This window comes from Plutella xylostella, chromosome 21, assembly GCF_932276165.1.
Source record: "Plutella xylostella chromosome 21, ilPluXylo3.1, whole genome shotgun sequence".
Lineage (NCBI taxonomy): Eukaryota > Metazoa > Arthropoda > Insecta > Lepidoptera > Plutellidae > Plutella > Plutella xylostella.
The window spans coordinates 9,212,261-9,233,642 of record NC_064001.1 but is presented as its reverse complement, the minus strand read 5'-3'; the positions used below and the strand labels follow the sequence as shown (position 1 = coordinate 9,233,642).

General features: G+C 37.3%; 2 protein-coding genes across 5 annotated transcripts; both read right to left on the bottom strand.

The window, feature by feature from the left end:
* Nucleotides 1–9,011: 9,011 nt before the first annotated feature.
* On the bottom strand, nt 9,012–14,086 carry LOC119693149 (transmembrane protease serine 9). Of its 3 annotated transcripts, none has more exons than XM_048628494.1 (14): nt 13,961–14,086; nt 13,709–13,761; nt 13,502–13,600; nt 13,324–13,404; nt 12,779–12,877; nt 12,359–12,556; nt 12,029–12,148; nt 11,701–11,917; nt 11,284–11,346; nt 10,983–11,086; nt 10,624–10,809; nt 10,090–10,297; nt 9,607–9,770; nt 9,012–9,236 (listed from the first exon to the last, which is right to left on the bottom strand). In XM_048628494.1, exons 1-14 carry the CDS (start codon nt 14,004–14,006, stop codon nt 9,060–9,062), a joined length of 1,815 nt encoding a protein of 604 aa, XP_048484451.1. In that variant the 5' UTR covers nt 14,007–14,086; the 3' UTR covers nt 9,012–9,059. The 3 variants fall into 3 exon arrangements, with proteins under 3 accessions (XP_048484451.1, XP_048484450.1, XP_048484452.1); XM_048628493.1 differs by having other exon boundaries at nt 12,029–12,175; nt 13,961–14,084; XM_048628495.1 differs by lacking the exon at nt 12,359–12,556 and having other exon boundaries at nt 12,029–12,175; nt 13,961–14,084.
* A 348-nt stretch (nt 14,087–14,434) lies between these two features.
* Nucleotides 14,435–20,635, bottom strand: LOC119693148 (serine protease Hayan). 2 transcript variants are annotated; one of them, XM_048628491.1, is made up of 14 exons: nt 20,446–20,562; nt 20,103–20,170; nt 18,710–18,805; nt 18,284–18,403; nt 17,944–18,042; nt 17,552–17,749; nt 17,225–17,368; nt 16,903–17,119; nt 16,478–16,540; nt 16,258–16,361; nt 15,927–16,112; nt 15,422–15,626; nt 14,975–15,138; nt 14,435–14,656 (listed from the first exon to the last, which is right to left on the bottom strand). In XM_048628491.1, the coding sequence occupies exons 1-14, from the start codon at nt 20,483–20,485 to the stop codon at nt 14,480–14,482; spliced, it is 1,881 nt and encodes a 626-aa protein (XP_048484448.1). In that variant the 5' UTR covers nt 20,486–20,562; the 3' UTR covers nt 14,435–14,479. The 2 variants fall into 2 exon arrangements, with proteins under 2 accessions (XP_048484448.1, XP_048484449.1); XM_048628492.1 differs by lacking the exon at nt 16,478–16,540 and having other exon boundaries at nt 20,446–20,635.
* Nucleotides 20,636–21,382: the final 747 nt, after the last annotated feature.

The following is a 21,382-nucleotide window of genomic DNA, read 5'->3' as shown; positions in this document are numbered from 1 at the left end:
ATACCTAAGTTACACAAAGAAATTAAAAAAAGGATTTTAAATTAAATATATACCTACACAAACCAAAAGCAATTAAACCGCATTCTACAAAATTATATTGCAGCCCGCTGACATCTCGCTCCCTGCGTGGTCGCGAGACGAGAGTTATCGCTATCTGGGATGGTTCCTTGCATCTTATCTGTACCTCCGTTCCTCTGTAAAAGGGGAATTTGTTTTGTCGTTTTTATAATGAAAATCCGTTTTACTACACTGTGATTATAATCCTTTCGGTTCCGGATAAGGCTTTGTGCCTTGGCTGGAATAAAGAAACGGGTAGATGTATTAAATTTAATCTGATATACTTCCGTCTTCAAAACAGAGGAGATGGATCTCAATAGGTCTGCATCTATTTATTCTTTAAACAGTAAAATTCGTCGTATTTTTGTGGTAGAAGAACCGTAAATAGGTACTATTACTACGGTATTTATAGTTATTTTAGTAAAATACTATTTATATTGTATTTGTTATTTTAAATATGTTTTTTGCTTTTGATTTAATGTTTAAAACGTCGGCAACTTTTATTTTTCTGATTCAAAATAGTTATGAAAATAAACAGTAAGTAGGTCTATTTATTTTCGAACCCGTCGTACAACAAAGTAACATCTTTCTATCTTGTTTTTATTTCCCCGATCTGTTACAAAAATGAAGCTCTTTCGACCCGGTAATGGTCTGGAGACGGGACACCTGAGTCAACATAATCTATTGCATCCTATGAGCTCCTGGTAGCTAGTCGACCATTTTAGCAATATTGAAACACAAAGAGAGCATAGTATTTCTTATTATTCGTGCATCCTGCATACCAATAATAGTGCGAAAACATGTCAGAAAAAAAACCGGGCGTTAAGTTATGTCGAATAACTTTTGTACGGCTAAGCCGATTTAAAAAAATATAACTAGGTAAAAAAAATCAAAGTCCGACGATTCTAAAAAAAAAATATCAGCCGTTTGGAAGCTACGCTACCACAGAAAGATTCAAACATACACTTTAAACTCATAATTTAGGTCCTTACATATGAAATTGGCGTTTTGTCGTACTGGCCACTTTGATCTCAAATATTACCTTTATGGTTAGGAATTCCAAATTCAAATTCATACAGCTATTTACTCATGCATTTGTGTTTCAAACCCCCTAATTCATTTGTTTTTTTCTTTGTGTCACTCTGTTTACAAAATGGAAAACTTGAAATATCGCGTTATTTACGAGTATGAGTTCCACCGTGGCACCAGTGCTGCAGAAACGGCTCGAGGGATTAATGATGTGTATGGTGACGGTGTCGCAAAAGAAAACACAGTGCGTTTTTGGTTCCAACGTTTTCGTTCTGGAAATTTCGACCTGCAGAACAAGCCTCGTGGACGGCCGGAGACCAAAGTTGATAATGAAGAATTGAAGGCTATTGTGGAAGCGGATCCATCGCAAACCACGTCCGAGTTAGCTGCAGGCTCCGGTGTTAGTGATGAAACTATTCTAATCCACTTGAAGCAAATTGAGAAGGTGAAAAAGCCTCATGAATTGAGTGAAGCAAACCGACAAACGAGCGTCGACTGCTGCGTTACGTTACTCAACCGGCACAATAATGAAGGAATTTTAAATCGAATCATTACCTGTGATGAAAAGTGGATCCTCTACGATAATTTACCATGTATGTATCACATTTTGAAGCCTCTCTTGCCTTCTATAACAGTATGTACGAGGAAATGAAGTCAAGCCTTGATGAAAAATGTACACAGATCAAAAACCTACAGAAAGACAACTCAGACTTGCAAATCACTGTAAAGGACCTGTCTGACCGATTAAACTCAATGGAACAGCACATGAGGGAGGACAACGTCGAAGTGAATGGACTACCAGAGAACAACGCTGAAATACTACCGAATATGGTTCTACAGCTGGCGAAATCCGTGAACGTCCAACTAAAAGACGGCGACGTCGTGACCGCCACACGCGTACCTAAGATGAATAAGAATGCAGACAGGCCTCGTTCTGTGGTCGTCAAGTTGCGTGACACTGGTGTACGTGACGCTCTCCTGGCTGCAGTTCAGACATTCAATAGGAAGAACCCTACAGATAAACTCGGCTCACAACATCTTGGCATTGGCGGGAATCGTGTACCCATCTATGTCTCAGAACATTTGAGCCCAGCCAATAAATCACTACATGCGGCAGCACGGCACAAAGCTAAAGAGATGGGTTATAAATTTGTTTGGGTCCGCGGAGGCAGAATTCTTGCAAGAAAAACGGAATCCAGCCAAGCTATCCAGATTCGTAGTTTAGATAGTCTCAAATTAATAGTATAATATTTTTTCAATAACCTGTGAATGTTACCCCTAGTTTATATTTTGCAATGCTCTTGTTATACTACCAGAATATGTGTGGCATGAGAACTAAAACTAACATAATTTATCAGAAAATTCTACAAAATGATTATGATGTCATCGTTTTGACGGAGACTTGGTTGAATGTTGGTGTCTACAATGGCGAATTTATAGACTCTCGCTACATTGTATATCGTAGAGACAGGTTATGCTCAAGTGAATCCAAGAGAGACGGGGGCGGTGTGCTTATAGCTGTTCTTCGCAAAATAGTATCACATCGTGTTCAAATTTGGGAAAGCAAATGTGAAGATATGTGGGTATCACTACAATTGCGACTCAATAATAATATTATAATTAAAACCGCTATATGCGTAGTATACTTGCCTCCCCCAGTCAAACTAGATACACTTAATTGCTTTTTAGATAATGTTAATGATGTAATGAACCATGTGGAGAACGTTATAATAGTAGGTGACTTTAATCTGCCGTTCATTAAATGGACAAAACCTGTTGACAGTATTTTCTGTGTGCCATCTAACTACAGCAATAATCTTGGTTTAAGTCTGGTTGATTTTATCTCTCTAAATAACCTTTATCAATACAACAATATTCCCAATGACGATGATAGAATACTGGATCTTGTTATCTCAACGCAACAAAATATCGAAGTATTTAGGTCATTGGACCCAATAAGTAAGCTAGATCGTAGACATCCTGCGTTATTTTTTAAACTAACATCTTCATCAGTTGATTATTTAACCCCAAACTCAATACCTCAACTCAACTTTTATAAAGCAGATTATAATGCGATAATTACAGAGTTGAAGCAAGTCGACTGGACTAAAACTTTTTCAGGTCATGATAACATAGATGATATCACGAAAATTTTCTACACTGAAGTAAACAATACAATTCATAAGTTCACGCCTAAAAGGGTACCAAAAAAACAGAATTTTCCGCCGTGGTTTAACAAATCCTTGGTCAGATTGTTACGAGAAAAGAGAAAGATACGCAAGAAACTTAAAAAATATAATAACCCTAGGGATAGAGTTGAGTTCGAGTTGGTAAGAGATCGTTGTGTTAAAATGAGTAACGACCTTCACTCCAAATATATACTAGGTATTGAATCCGAAATATGTCGTAATCCAAAAAAATTCTGGCAGTACATAAAAAATACAAAAGATCATCGTTCCTCTATACCTGCTGAAATGACGTTGAATGATAAAGCAGCCAATACAGGTTCAGCTATAGCGAACCTATTTGCTGAAAATTTTTCAAAGGTGTACAGCTCAGACACTGTGTTGGATTCTGCTCAGAGCCTTTCAGGAAAGACAAGCTGTACGGGTCTCAGTAGTTTAGTTTTTACTGAATTAGAGGTATTAAAAAAAAATTAAACAACTTGACATATATAAAGGAAGTGGGCCAGATGGAATTCCACCATTGTTTATTAAAAGATGTGCTACGGTTTTGGCTCTTCCCTTGATGATGATTTTTAACAAATCTTTGAGTGATGGATTATAATGATATCTGTAATGAAATTCGTCATTGTAAATTCTCTTTGTTTGCTGACGACCTTAAAATATATGCCCAAGTTAATTCCAACAATGATGTTATGCTCATCCAACATGATTTGGATAGAATAAAACGTTGGTGCAATGACAATGCAATGGTTTTGAATGCTGATAAATGTTATCATATCAAATACACAAAAAAGAAAAATGTCATACCGTCCACATATACCCTTAATGGCAGACAGCTGGAGGAAGTAAGCGAAATCCGAGATTTGGGCGTGCTTATTGATAGTAGTCTGAAGTTCGATTCGCATATCAATGCGGTGGTTAATAAAGCGGCAAAAATGCTTGGCTTTATCAGGAGAAACACGAAAAAATTCAAATCGCCTACGTGTAAGATCTTACTCTACAACTCTTTGGTACGCAGTCAACTCGAATATGCGTCTACTGCTTGGAGCCCCTTTTATAGTAATCAATCCCAAAGGATTGAAGGTATTCAAAGGGCGTTCACCCGGTCATTAGCGTTCTCTGCCCCAAATATATCACATAGGAGTCCGTACAATGTTCGCTTGCAGTTTTTTAAAATGTGTACCTTGCGGGATCGAAGAATAATTCAGGATGTCTGCCTATTGCACAGAATTCTTAACCATAACATAGACTCGGTCTCGAATCTTACACCCATATCGTTAAATGTACCCTCGCGTTACCCTAGGTATCCTATAAATAAAATATTGGACCTTCCTTTTTGTAAAACGAATACGGGTATGACCTCTCCTGTTTGTAGAATGTGTAGAGAGTACAACAGCTTGAATACACAAGTGAATGGTCTCGACATCTTCCACGACAGCCTTAACTGTTTCAAAACCAAACTACTACAATTCTTTTCAAAATAAAAATAAAAGTTCAATCTTATTTATTGGGTTCATAGTTCATACCTACATCTCTGTTCTACTTTTTTGCTCACATTGTTATGTTAGATTAATGTATTAATGTTTTACTGTTACCTTTCACATTTTTAGGTTAATCTTTAGTTTAGGTTAGTCTTTAGTTTAGATTAAGTACTTAACTTATCGTGTTGTAGTATCGTTTAAGAATGATGTGGATACCTATAATGAGGCATACATATCAGTATTTTATAATAAGAAATACCTTTGTATTGTTCTATATGTATGCTGTTGGTGTTCCTTAATAAATAAATAAATAAATAAATAAATAATCGGAAGCGCTCATCGCAATGGCTGAACCCTGGCGAACCAGCCAAATCCTGCCCTAAGCGAAAATTGACTAAAAAAAGTTGCTTGTAAGTGTTTGGTGGACTAGTGCCGGTGTCGTTCACTACAGCTTTCTTAAATCTGGCCAGACGATTACGGCAGATATCTATTGTCAGCAACTGCAAACCATGATGGAAAAGCTAGCTGCTAAACAACCGAGGCTGGTCAATCGCTCTAGGCCACTGCTGCTTCAGGACAACGCTAGACCACACACTGCATAACAGACGGCTACCAAATTAGAGGAGCTTCAATTAGAATGTCTTAGATATCCACCGTACTCTCCGGACCTTGCTCCAACAGATTACCATTTTTTTCGCAATTTGGATAACTACTTGCAAGGAAAAAAATTCAACTCCGATGGGGCAGTCCAAACCGCCTTCAAAGATTTTATTGATTCCCGCCCGAATGGTTTTTTTAGTAAGGGGATCAATGAACTACCTATGAGATGGCAAAAGTGCATACATAGCAATGGTACATACATACTTTGATTAATTTAATATATTTCATTTAAAAAAAAAAACGACTTTATGTTCCTCCTATAGAAAACGCCAATTTCATATGTAAGGACTAGGGTTTCTGATTTCTCGACCTGTTTTCGTTCTCGAGCTTCGAGAATTCTCGAGCCCAAATTCTCGAGTCTTCTCGAGTCTCGAGCCTTTCTAAGAAGACCTTTAGAAAAATGCCTTAATTTAGAAAAAAAAGCACAAAATCTCATTTTTTTTACTTTGTCAACTTAATCACAATGAAAATACTTTACCAATACTCATAATTTGCTGTCTAGCTAGCTACTAATTACTAGTACAAGGTGGACCAAAAGTAATCACCCTATTGAAAGTTGCTCTCATTTGTGCAAATGGCCGCCAATTTCAAATCAGTTTTGATATTGGTGGACTAGACAAATGCAGAATACAAATTCAGAAGCCGTGGAGTGATATACTCCCCAAGAACGCGGAATAATTGTGTATATTCTGTTTCTGGGTCGCCTTTTTTTCGTTTTACCTGTCATTTTTCCCTGCAATATCGCCCGATTTAACCGTTTTTATGCGGTTTTTTGAAGTCCCGTGTTTATGTGAATAAGCCCGTGTCTCTGGAAGTCCTTAAGGACAACATTCGACACGAGTGCAAAAATCTCTCGCCCGAAGTTTTCGCTGAAGTGATGAGGAATGCCATAAAACGAGCCCGTATGGCAATCAATTGTGACGGCGCCTATTTGGCCGATATCATCTTCTCGATTTTATCAATAAAATCGTAAAGGTTCAAATAAACATACCTAATCAAAAAAAAAACGAAGTTTTTCATTTTGAAAAATAATGAGAGCCGTACAACATCGGATGACTTCTTTTGGTCCACCTGAACTAAGAAATAGTACGTATAACTATTACTACGTTATCTTTTAATCATTCATTGGTATTATCAGTACGGCACTAGCTTAAATGAAGATGAAACATAATAAATTATTATACACGCGCATGGTATGTTGTTACGCGGCGCAGAAAAATTCGAATTGAATATTCTTAAATTTTTATCTCAAGGCTCGAGAAATTCTCGAGTCTTCAGATTTTTTTCTCGTCTCGAACCAAGCCGAATTTCTCGAATCTTCTCGAGCTCGAGAATTCTCGAGCAGAAACCCTAGTAAGGACCTAATACTTACCCCTTTTTCTTTCCGCGGTTAAAAAATATGCATTACGATGGAAGTGAGGAAAAAATAATTGTACTATCTGTTTTATATTTTCTTACTTACTTTCTCTGTACCAATATAAAACATCAATCTTTCCACGTGTGGTCATAACATGCCATTAAAATAATGTTACGATTACCATCTAAGTATCAATCGTAACGTAAGCGATTTTAAGCAAAGCACACAACATTTTTCTCAAGAGTTTCTTTACATTGCAATAAAACTGGGGATCAGGGTGTAAGTTCACATAGACAGCACCTATTTGTTCCCACTACAGACGGATCTCGCTGCAAATGGAAGATTACGCGACTGTCTGGAGTGAGCTGCCTTATTGAATACTGTTCTTAGTTGTCGCTTTCGAATAAATATTTCTGCACTGAGTGTAATGGGACAAACACACATAGGTACATACATACAGTCATACATATGCTCACGACTGTAATCCCGGAAGGAGTAGTCAGAGGAGAGTCACCCGCTTTTCGGTATACATTTGTACTCACGAGATAGGTCGCGAGCAATATTGTCGTTTTTTAATGAGTACAATGCACTTAGAGTACACATCTAGAATCTAGAATCTAGATGTGAAGGTTTCCTCACAATGTTTTCCTTCACCGTAAGAGCGATGGTATACATTGTACTTAAATTCCAAAGAACTCATTGGAACATGTCAGCGCCAGGATTCGAACCTGACTGAGCTTCCACCGCTTTCGCTGGGACAAACACGGGTCGATTTTCCATCCAACCATTCAAACTTTTGTGTTTCTAATATCAATTAGGATTTAAAGAGCTGTATATGCGCTCTTACGCTTAAGCGTTTAGTAATTGTGGCAGTTCCGCCGTTACGATGAGAGTAAACAATACCTTCATTAGCACCCGTTGGCTTTTCTTTACTGCTTCGTACGGTGACCACAATATGGGATCAATATAGGACAAGTGTTGGAAATGAGACCTGAAGGAAGGCGTAAGAAGCGCGTTTGAAGAAGATAGGACAATTATATTCTAGAGGTATTCTTTGTGGAGGTGTCTGCATCTGGCTCTCTCGAATGGAACCTTTTAACATTGAATATAGGTTTTATATACTTACACCTCTGTTTACACAACAACAGCAACAGATATATTTCTCAACCAGGACTCGACCATTGCCAACCGGCACAGTCCCATAGTTTGCATTGTTCAAAAATTTTCAGTAGCTGAATACATAAAAGCTCTACAAATTTTTCATAACACACTTACTTATATTTATGGATACGCAACTCTACAATATTGTAAAATGAAAATTATCTCAGTTGTTTGTGGCCACCCTACTCATATTATCTCCCTCTTCCAACCGCGGTAAAGATAATAATAGTAAGTAGCTTTCTAAAGGAAACTATTTCGACGAAATTTGCCTTAAAATCTAGGGTGGTATGACGAAAATTTTATGCTCCTACAACATCAAAGGCGAAGCTTTGTTAAAGACCGACTTTAACTAGCTTAAAATTATTGCAATAATTTTCTTTTATAAGTACCTAATGTGTTTTGTAAGAAAAAGGAAAATTGAGAAAATTTTGTGATGTTATTTTGTTTTACAAATATTATGTATTAAGTACAAGTTAAGTAAAAGAACATCACTACATTTTCCTTAAATCTAATACTTCCACAGTCGTCTGAATACGAAACGTGATAGACCTGTTTGATGTTTTTAGTTAAACGACCGAATGGTGTTTTGGTTAGTGACTCTGACTGCTATGCCGAAGAATATATAAAAAACCAATAAATATGTGTTAAGTTCATAAGTTAGTTTATAATAACGTTAGGAAACTTAGAGAGGAGGACTGTGCACTCTGCAATCTTTATTTCTTGTCAGTCACACAAAAATCAGGATGAAATTTCATCACCTAAGTTGCATTGACCTGCCACAAGGCTTGTTAAAAACAAAATAGTACAACTAAACCTTTTAGATTGCCTTTCTTTATTATAAATTTTAAATAATAACCACCATCTCAATCCAATCAACAAACGCGGACATCCTCGTGTAGACGGTAGGTACATTATAATTATGTTAAATAGGTTCCTAGACATACATAATCGTATATTATATATCGTTCCATTGTGTTTGTAGCTCGAGTTAACCACTAGTAAAAATAAAAAATAATAAAAAAAAAAACACGCACTCACGCCTTGTACTAATGTACTCCCTTGCGGTAGTAAAAATACAACTTTACAATTTTAACAGTTTATTATCGAATCTATTAAAATAACAATCGATCACCAAACGATGCTCTCAATCCAATCGACGAACGCGGAGACCCTCGTGTAGACGGCGGGAGTGTTCGGCTCCGCGCAGCCGACGCCGAACGACGTGACCCCGAACACGTGGTGCATGTGCCCCCCCGTGCCCCCGGGCAGGGGCAGCTCCGCCTGGAACGGACCCCCGGAGTCACCCTGGCAGCGAAAACAAACTTCAGAAACATAAGAAACAAATTATTATGTACGTACTTTACATACAATGAAGGCATGATGTCGACATAGGATCTTACTTTTCTCCAGAAATCACTCTAAGTACATGTGAGGGTAGGATCTACAGGCCTGATTAATCATAGGTCAGACCAAGCCAGGCCAGGAGAAATGGTCGCACATGAAGAGGTCTGTGATTTCCTGACATCGCCCGTTCAATGCACCGGGAATCAAAAGTGTGGCACGGCCTATAGGCGCTGACTAATCAAACCGTGGATAAACCGTAGGCGAAAGAGTGATATGGTGGCGCTCCTTAGAAAAGTCTGGTGAGGGATGATGGGGAGAGTTGTGCACTCACCTGACAGGAGTCGATGCCCCCAGCCAGCACGCCGCCACACACCTGGTGCTCCTGCACTCCGCAGAAGTTCCTGTTGCAGTACCGTCTCAACAGACGATCGCAAGACACAGAGTCTATCACGTCAATATTCACCACTTGCAGCTCTGGAGAGATTGAAAATCTCGCTGTAAATAATTAAGAAAATAGTTTATTCGGTGCATTGATCACAAGTGCCTTTTTCAGTTGATAATACAAATAAGCAACTTGTAAACATAGCGTTTTTAGACCTCCAACCCACTAGATCCTATGGATGCCGGTAATGGCTGGATAAGCAAGGCGGACAAAAAAGTGTTCTGGCGCTCTTTTGAATTGCTCTTTGCCCAGAAATTTAACTTTGCCCAGATGATTATGCCATTAATAAACTCGTCTATTATGATTTGACTATACAGGGTTTTGCAAAAAGGGTATACCAAGCCGAAACCTACATAATTGAGAAAATATTACCTTTTTCAACAGCACCCCAGCCTGTGACTGTAGTATTTTCTAGACTATTTGTGTTAAAATCATTCCATAAACATGCTGGTCGGATGACATTACTAAAACGCAGCACCTCTCTGCTTAGCTCCATAAGAGCTATATCGTAGTATTTCTTGGGAGATTCGTACATAGGGTGAACAATAGATCGAAGAATGTCCACGTCGAAACGTGCGTACTAAAAGAACATACAGAATGAAAAATATCCAGCTGGAGCGAAAACACTAAGGTACAATATAAAGTCATTCCACATGGTTCAGAGTAGGAGAGGCTGGTAATCCGTCAAACAGGTCTCCTAGAACGGACACCAGTCTCTCACATAGATCAAAACTAATGTACAATCTAATCTTGGCATAACAACCTATACATTTTCTGTAAACATCTGTGTGAAATGAGGTTCATAATTAATAATTATTTTCGATGCTGACAAATCTATCTTTTCTCAAAGTGAGTGAATGGAAATAGGTAGTAGATTCACTTTAAAATGTTGCAAAGAAAACTTACACCATAGATTATATTCTTGTCCCCTAGTCTCACAATCTTGGGTTCTGATTCAGCGATGGTGAAGTCTACAGGGATGTGCGTGCAGTGAGCTGCCGTCAGCACAAACTTGTAGCTGATCAGTGTGGAACCACACTTGAACACCCACTCAGTAGCGTTTGGATCAGCCGCTCTCCAACCTATGGCGCCCTGGTAATTTAAATGTTAACACAGTTTTTTTTTCCAATATCGGATGTTCTCAAAGGATGGCTATGGGATGAAGCTAATCGTATATTTATCATTGCAAAGAACAAAATAATTTATAAATATATTATATAAACCTTGGGCTTTGTTGGGTAAGTTATATTGGGTATGTCACTTACCATGTGGGGAAAATCTCCATCAAATGTAAGAACTCCCCCGTAAGCGGCTGGATAACCGATCTTTGAGCCTTGTCTACGCAATTCTTCTGCTTTTTGTGCTTCACCTAAAATCAAGGAATATTGAGGAAGTTGCCGTTTGAAGCTATACTATTAGGTAGATTTATTCCCAAGAGTAAATACAGTCAAACGTAGTGTCATGAGGCAACCCTGGCCCGCTGCACCATCGACATGTGGTGCACACTCTACTGATAAAAGCGTAAAAAATATATTATTTTACTAAAAATAAATTGTAGGTACTTGCATTTTGAATATCTAGTCCCCAATTCTATATCTTTCCGCATACTCCAAATATATTCTCGGCATTCTGAAATTTTAATTGCGATTATTATAGTAAATATATTTAAGTACTCCATTAAAATGATAGATGGGCAACGATGTTCATGTTTTGTTTACATAAAATAAGACCTCAAGTTTGCAAGGAGGGACAATATATTCTCTAAAACATAATAACCAATGCTGTAAATACTCTAGTTACCTAGGTACTTCTAAGAAGTTGAAAGAATCTCACAAAGTATATTATTAAGGCGGGCTGCATAGATAAGGTGAAATCCCATCAATGTATTTGCACAAAATCTGTCACTAAAAATGATTTGTGTATAAAGATTATGAAGGCATCGTAAGTAGGTATTCCTGCCATGCCAATGAGTTTAATACTCACTGATTTGGTTTGTTTTTAGTCCATTCGCGGAGAAATCAGGTGTTTTAGGATTATAAGGAGTGCAAGGGTCAGTGGGTAATATTTCATTGGAGAAAACATCTTGCAAACGAACTGCGAACCCTCCAGTCGTCGTTGAGTTTTCAGTTTCTGATGGAATATTTTTTAATAGTATTCTGTCTTGTTCACTTGTTTCTTCTGTAGACGGTAATGCTGTTGTCTGAAATAAATTATCGTTGGCTATTTTATTTTTGATTAACATCATTTTTATTTTTTTTGTAATGTACTCAGTCGAATACAAATTATTATAAAATATTTAAAAAAAAATTACCGTTAATGTTTGCATTCGTCCGTCTACTGGTTCACTATTGCGATCATCTCTCGCTCTGTCTGAACTTACATAACTCTTATCATTATTTTCGTTGGTGTTTATGTTTGGAGTGCTGGTTGTCTGTAAGTTTTCACGAAATGTGTTAACCTGTTAAACAAATTAATATATGCATTGTAGGAAAATATAATTGAATGATCTTAATTAAACTTAAACAATAATCAACGGGGCACCACTAACCCATAACCATAACCCCTTTATTCAAAACCCTTTATCATCTTCTTGTTGTATATATATTATAATATAAGCATGAGCATGCAAGACTAGTGTTACCGTCGTTGTTTGTAGTCTTTGATCACTTGATTGAGTAGCAATATTATGCTTCGTAAATTCATCTGAATTCTCAAAATATGTATTTGTTTGTTTAAATTTTAAAATATCGTCATCATTCATATTTGTTTTATGGAAGTTTTGAATAAATGCGTTTATTTTTGTTTGTATTCTATGAGCAGCATCGAAAAAATTGTTCACCTGTAAATTTACAATGTATTTTAAAGATGTTATACTTTAAACGTAGGTAGACTCCAATTTCACAATAGTCGGTTAAATAGTAACCAGGGAAAGGTTGATCAATTATACGTAATCTCCATATTAAATTCTTGACAGATTTGTCAAAAGTCAAGCAATAATCCCTGGTTATGCTCTAACCCACTGTGGAGAAATTGGTACTAAAGAATGAAAAACCAAACTGACCGGCGGCCGTGATGTCGGTTCATTGTCATGTGCATCTTCTGGAACTGTTTCTTTTTCAGGAAAATGAAAATCTTGTGATTCGGATGGTAAATCGTAGAACTGAAAAAATATTAATGGTCTAAATACCAACCCACATTTCATCATTACGTTGTAATATTAACTTTGTTTAAAGTATTGCAATCATGAATCATGACTGTGTGAAATAATGAACCAGGAGCAGTAATTTAAAAAATTAAGTAACTCTTGTATGGGTAATAAGTTTAACACCTAAGTATTATACACTCACGGTCAATGAAAAGTTTCCCCTGAGAAAATCACCAAATTACTCCTAAACAAAAAAGGCTAGCTAAATGCCGCCTTCTGCAACATTGAAGTACATTGAACAGAGGATCAGGATATTACCAAATGAAAACGGTAATATTTTGTTAGAACTTTTTATTAAATCTTTGAAAAAATTGGGGTCGTTTGGTGTCGGCCTTTTGTGAGTGGAACTTTTTCATTGCCCATGAGTGTATAATGATGATAATAATTATGATATTACTTACTGGATATGGTATATGAGGTCCAGAAGGTTCAGCATGATATCCCCATGTGTGCAGCTGCGACTGATGCCAATTAACTTTTATCTACAAATCATAACAATGTGTTATTTTATATTTTAATTAATTCTGTTGCTACCAATATTTTTAAAAAATATGAAAATAGTTCAAAACAATACATTACCGGCTGTACAGGGTGCTCGTGAGTGTAGTGTTCACGTGGTGGGTCGTAGTGGTGGGACCCGTATCCCCGAGTTTTTCGAATTAGGCTGTCATCACTGTACTGTAAAATCAATGAAAATGATTGTAATTTACGCAAATACAAAACATATTTAAAGAATTTAATATATAAAACACATTGAAGATAAAGATACCTATAATATAAACTTACTGATTTTTCCTGATGAAGAAGGTCTTTTGAAAGGCAGAACTGGACTAGAAACACTGTAAAACAACGTAAGTATGTAAACGGTAAGAAAAAGTTTTTTTTCGACTCGTTTGTAAAACACGGGAGACCGAAATCACATTCAAATAAAAATATAATGAGCTCGTGAGGTCTACTGTATCCAAGACTGATAGATACAATACAAGCTCTATATTTTAGAATCAGTAGTTAACTGCCTTGAACACAATTCATGCATACCTGTCACGAGTACGAGTACTTTCGACAATCTATGATTGAATACCATTCTTGCGGGCTTTAAGATTTACACTGTTTTGATATGAGGATGCTTGCCTGCCTTTGGCAAGTTCAAAAACCAGTTTAAAACAGGAAAATTTGATGTAATTCTGTATACTTCCCTCTCGCACGTACGGAGCACATTAATTGTTTGAGGATAATCATTCAAGTAATGTTGCCTGAACCGTGACGTAAACAATACGAGTTCAATTCAATAATTAAGTAAATTAGATTTTTTTAAAACGTGAAAAAGCAAGCACGAAACGACAATGGCTTTCGATATTGTCATAAATGTACTTACTTATTATTTACCAGTCAACGGCCCGTTTGCTTGTTGTGTGTAAAGTATGTACATAATCATATACTAAAACATTTCACTGTGTTTGCGGCTCGAGTTAATCTACAACTAAAAAAACTACGAAGAAAAAATACAACTTCACAATTTGAACAGTTTATTATCGAATCCATTAAAATTACAATCGATCACCAAACGATGCTCTCAATCCAATCGACGAACGCGGAGACCCTCGTGTAGACGGCGGGAGTGTTCGGCTCCGCGCAGCCGACGCCGAACGACGTGACCCCGAACACGTGGTGCATGTGCCCCCCCGTGCCCCCGGGCAGGGGCAGCTCCGCCTGGAACGGACCCCCGGAGTCACCCTGGGAACGAAAACAAACTTCAGAAACATAAGAAACAAATGAAGGCATGATGTCGACATAGGATTTTACTTTTCTTCAGAAATCAATCTAAATGCGTGTGAGGGTGGGTTCGGCGGGCCTGAGTAATAACAGGTCAGACTAAGCCAGGTCAGGCTGGGTAATCGTGGTAACGGTCTCATCTGAAGAGGTCTGTGATTTCCTGGCATCGCCCGTTTAATACACCGGGAATGCGGGAATCAAAAGCGTGGAACGGTCTATAGGCACCGACAAATCAAACAAAAGTCTGGTGAGAGATGATGGGGAGAGTTGTGCACTCACCTGGCAGGAGTCGATGCCTCCAGCCAGCACTCCGCCGCACACTTGGTGCTCCTGCACTCCGCAGAAGTTCCTGTTGCAGTACCTTCTCAACAGACGATCGCAAGACACAGAGTCTATCACGTCAATATTCACCACTTGCAGCTCTGGAGAGATTGAAAATCTCACTGTAAATAATTAAGAAAATAGTTTATTCGGTGTATTGAACACAAGTAGGGCTTATTCAGTTGATAATACACATAGGTCAAATTTTCAAAGTCAAAGACTTCCAACCTACAGGATATTAAACCGGATGCCGGTAATAGCTGGATAAGCGGGGCAGTCAATGGGGTGTTGTGGCACTCCTTTGGATAGCTCTTTGCCCAGAAGTAGCACAGTAAGTATGACCGAAGATGATGCCTTTAATGTACTCGTAGATTAAATATTTATTATATTCCTAGAAAATATTACCTTTATCAACAGCTCCCCAGCCTGTCACTGTAGTATTTTCAAGACTATTTGTTTCAAAATCATTCCATAAGCATGCTGGTCGGATGCCATTGGTAAACCCCACCTCCCTGCTTAGCTCGATAAGAGCTATATCGTAGTATTTCTTAGGAGATTCGTACATAGGGTGAACAATAGATCGAAGAATCTCCACGTCGTAAGCTGCAACCTAAAAGAATGAATATCAGTACATACAAAATGAAAAATATGTAGCTGGAGCAAAACACTAAGGTAGGTAAGAAATGAGGTAATAATTAATTATTAAGTATTTTGATTTGTCAGGGTGCAATGAAAACATACCTGACCGCGAGAGACATGGCAGCGCTCTGTCAAAAAGGAAATGGGCCAGGCGGGGATGTCTTGGGCGAATGTCTCTGAGCCGGCCCAAGATCGTAAAGAATGGTGGCACTTCACTTCAGCCCTTTGCTCCCCAGCGGAGATTGGGAATAAGTAAGTAAAGAAAACTTACGCCAGATACAATATTCTTGTCCCCTAGTCTCACAATCTTTGGTTCAGACTCAGCGATGGTGGAGTCTATAGGGATGTGCGTGCAGTGAGCGGCCGTCAGCACAAACTTGGGGCTGATCAGTGTGGAGCCACACTTGAACACCCACGCAGTAGCGTTTGGATCAGCCGCTCTCCAACCTATGGCGCCCTGGTAATTTAAATGTTAACACAGATTTATTTTTGTCCTCCAATCTCGGATGTGCTCGACGGATGGCAATGGGATCAAGCTTAAAGTTAGTTTATTGCAAAGGAGAAAATAACCTATGGTTGGGTATTTCGGGTGTGTCACTTACCATGTGGGGAAATTCTCCAATAGCTGTGGATCTTCCCCCGTAAGCGAATGCAGAACCGAGAAGTAAGCCTTGTTTACGTGATTCCTCTGCTCTGTGTGCTTCACCTAAAATCAAGGAGGATTGAGGAAGTTGTCGCTTGAAGCTATACTTTAAGATGCTAGGACAGATTTATTCATTAAATTTATTCCCTTTTTTACTAAAAGTAATGGTAAGTACTTGCATTTTAATTTTCTAGTTTCCTTCTCTATATTTTTCCGTATACCCCATATAAATTCTCGACACTCTGAAATTGTAATTGAGATTAAATTATACCTGGTCTACGTTTAGAGTAAATACCTACACTCCATTATAATTATAGATGAGTAAGGATGTTTAAGTTTCGTTAAAAATAAAATAAAACCGTTTGCAAGGAGGGACAACATTTTCTCTAAAACATAATAACTACTGCTGTAAATTCTCAATTTAACTAGGTACTGCTTAGAAGTTGAAAGTATCTTACTAAATATAAGGTAATTAAGGCGGACTGCATGGATAAGGTGTAATTACACGATATGAAGGCATTTATCCCGCTCTCTACCTTCCAGAGCAGTTGGTGGCCAGGCATCCTATGTATTCTTGCCATGCCGATGGGGCTCAAATACTCACTGATTTGGTTTGTTTTTAGTCCATTCGCGGAGAAATCAGGTGTTTCAGGATTATAAGGTGTGCAAGGGTCAGTGGGTAATATTTCATTGGAGAAAACATCTTGCAAACGAACTGCGAACCCTCCAGTCGTCGTTGAGTTTTCAGTTTCTGATGGAATATTTTTTAATAGTATTCTGTCTTGTTCACTTGTTTCTTCTGTAGACGGTATTGTTGTTGTCTGAAATAAATTTTCGTCGGCTATTTTATTTGTGATAAAGATAATTGAAATGTTATTTAATATACTTCTTTTCAATCAAATACATATAATCTAAATAAATTTTACCGTAAATGTTTGCATTCGTCCGTCTACTGGTTCACTATTGCTATCATCTCTCGCACGGTCTGAACTTACATCACTCTTATCATTATTACCGTTGGTGTTTATGCTTGGAGTAGTTGTCTGTAAGTTTTCACGACAAGTGTTAACCTGTAAAACAAAATATGCATTTTAGGAATCATAACTGAATGATCTTGATTAAAGTTAAACAATAATCAACGGAGCACCATTATCATACATCATCCCTTTATTCAAAACCCTTTATCACTTTCTTGTTGTATATACTGTATATAGGTAGTTAATATAAGCATGAGCATGCAAGAATAATGTTACCGTTGTAGTTTGTAGTCGTTCATCACTAGATTGAGTGGCAATATTATGCTTCTTTAATTCATCTGAATTTTCAAAATATGTATTTGTTTGTTTAAATTTTAAAATATCATCATCATTTAAATTTGTTTTATGGAAGTCTTGAATAAATGTTTTTATGTCTGTTGGTATTCTATGAGCAGCGTCAAAAAAAATGTTCATCTGTAAATTAACAATGGAAGTATTTTTAAATATAATTATGCCTAGAGGGTTAAGATCTATTGACACTTCACCAATACATACAGGTATTGCAAAATTGGTACAGTAAGCAGAAAGGGAGTGAGTCACCTTCCTTTCACTTACTTTATTTCATGTTTGCAAGACTCTGTTTATACTTACTTAAATGCTAAGCTTACTTGTGATGGTGGTGGTTCATGGTAATATTCATCTTCGTGAACAACAGTGTCTTGTTCAGGAAAATCATAATCTTCTGTTTTGTAAGGTAAATCGTAGTACTGAAATAAATTTTAATGATTTATTTCATACAATTCATACTAGGATTCTTTTACTAAGGTCTGGTACCTTTATTTTAAATCTGGGGGAAGAGAAACTACACAGTCATATAATAATAAGTGTACTAAGGTATATAATTATTGATTCAAGTTTCTTGTTTCTTTTCCGTAATATAATTACAATTTTGTTAGGTAAGTAAGATACTAAAAAAGTTCAACAACTATGAGGTATTTAGGTACTTACTGAATGTGGAACATGGGGTGTTGAAGGTTGCGGTGCGTGCCCGAAATGCCCATGTACTGGGACCGGAGCGGTGTAGCGCCAAGTATGCGTCTGCGCAGAATGATGATAATAGACGTTTATCTGCAACATAATAAGAATATACTGGGCGAAATTTTATGCGTGTCGTTCCGGTTAAAGTATGAAATAGTAAAATTAGAAAGCTCATGTAATTTTGTTTTCAGATTCTAACTTTTTAGTTTTAACTAGAATTGGATTTTAAGAAAGTTGCATTATTTAAAAGAAAATGGCTGTAACGTCGAACTAAGTTGCAGTTATGGTGTTGGCATCATACATTACAGGTGAAGAAGAGATTGTAACAGAAGGCTTTTTGTCTTAGAACAACTACTGAAAGAACCTTTAAGAAGAAATACTTGGTGGGTACTTTACAGGCTGTACAGGGTGTTGGTGGGTGTTGTGTACATGTGGGTCATAGTGGTGGGAGCCATATCCACGAGGTCTTCGAATGATGCCAATATCACTGCTCTGCAAATAGATGAAAACATAGGATTGTATTTTCTATGAACTTGACTGTTGTTTGTAGAGGTATAAATTCTCCATTTAAAATTAGGTATAATTCAGACATCTTCAAATAATACATCAGAATAGGTTTTTACTAAAATTACGTTTATAATGTCAAGTCGAGCACTTTATCCTAATCCTAATCCTAACTTATATTATAAATGCGAAAGTAACTGTGTCTGTCTGTCTGTCTGTTACTCTTTCACGCCAAAACTTCTGAACGGGTTTGAATGAAATTTAATATACATGTCGCAGGCAATTTGTAAGATCTCGCCGTTTACATACGGCGTCGGCAGTTTACAAACGCTCGCTGTTTTGTAATTTGCCGAAGGCATATTGATAACTCGTTCAATCGTTCTGATTTCGATGTAAATTGAAGTTTTAGGGTGACCATGATAAAACACAGTTTGAGCTTTAAACAAATGGAAAAATCTGAGTTTATTTCAGGATTTCAAGTAAGACTTTTTACTTTTATTTTCTAAAGTAGGTACCTTAGCAGAAGCAGGTACTACATAAGTTCAAATATTTAATAAAAAGATACATTTAAATAAAAAACGTAGTCATATACCTACACAGAACAATAAAACTAGGCATTTCCAGATAAAAACAAACACTGGTGCTCGAAAGCATTAAACTTAGGAAAACGCTAAACCCTTTACTAAACAATTTATGAAGCTCTAAATTAATATCTTGCATGTGTCCTCCGTACACCGGGATCTATGGATAACGTAGTAGTTTTTAGGTGCGGGATAACCTCAAAATCTTTGTCGTTTGTCTACGGTCTTTTTACTGCTCCTGAACTGTAATAAATGACTTTAAAGTCACAATTATTTGGTGAAAATGCTTCTACACTTGCAATATTTGCACTGTTTTGAGTATTTATTGAGTCACAGAACCACTACTTGACGCCATTTTCATTGTCGTGATCAACAGCGCCGCGCGTGGTAAGAACCAGAACTAAATTCTTCAATTTGCCGCGGCATTATGTAAACGGCGTATGGATTGTCAATGAAATGTTTTGGCATCTTATAAAATGACACGGCAATTTACATTTTGCCTTCGGCATATTACAAAACAGCGAGTGTTTGTAAACTGCCGACGCCGTATGTAAACGGCGAGATCTTACAAAATGCCTGCGACATACATACGGTCTAGACCCTGGGAAAGAACATAGGCTACTTTTTATCCCGGAATTCCCACGGGAAAACTTTTTAAGGCGAAGCGAAGCGCGCGGGAACAGCTAGTTACATATAAATCTTACCGACTTTTCCTTATAGTTGCGAATGTCGTGATTAAGGTCTTTTGAAAGACTGCATTTCACCAAACATACTGCAAAGATTAATACAATATTCGTTCATTACATTTATCAGTATCATATATTAGGGCTATTTATGTCTACAGCAGATGTCCAGTAAAGGCTGGACTAACTACAAACTGGAGATACATACAAAACACAAAGTGTTACGCGAAAAAAAGTGTTTTAACTCTGAATTGTGTTTTTATCTGGATAAAGGCAATCGTCCACTTTTTGTATAGTATGGATACCGTTTGGTGAAAGTTTACCCTTACAAAGAATCTAAGGTTAATACTATTCATATTCATACCTGTCACTAACACTATCACAATTTTATAATGGAATACCATTCTTCTGGAGTCCCCGATTTACACTGATTTGAGATGAGTAGCCTTGTCGACCAACAAGTTCAACCACAAACCTGTTTATCAACAGGACAATCATGTGGATTTATTTGAGGATAATCGAGAATTTCATCGGTTTTACCTTCTGTGATCACGTTTTTACTCTTTACGTCATCACAGGCGGGCGGGACGAGCTATGTCGAGTTGATGAATTGCCGAAGGGCATAATTATACAGGGTGTTGCAAAAAGGGTATACCAAGCCGAAACCTACATGTGCAGCATGGTATATCTAAGCCCGAAACTGAAATCAGAATTTAAAAATTAGGTTTCGGCTTAGAATATCCTTTTTGCAACACCCTGTATTGTGGCGAAGCTTCCCGAATGCAGCCCAACCCAGCTGCCCCCGTATTATGTAACTCCGAGTGGGGTTGGTTGTGTTGGTTTTTGGGGATCATTTAGGACAAAATAGTGAAACAGAGTTTAACGCTTTGTAGAAAGATATTCGTTTAATCGGCGTTAATTTTCTTATAATAAATTTATATTATTTTTGAAGGTATACGTCCGCCATATTGAATGTCGTTGTAACAGAAAGAGAGTCGGTCAGCGTCTGTAGCTGCTTATATAGGCTTAGGGTGGTTAGGTTCAAGCAAGTGATTTTTGCCAAATAATTTACAAATACTAACACGCCCCCTCAAAAATTACTCTACTCTAAATTACAAATTATTAGCGAAACGTATAAACCCTGTAAAATATGCTGGGAGATATTACAATTCATGGTCCAACATTTGTTGCTAGGATTAGGGAAAACCCAGAAAAACCTAATCAGACTAATTTAACTTAAACTTAATTAAAGCTAAGTACTTATTAGTCACAACATCATAATTTTCTGTATCAGAACATGT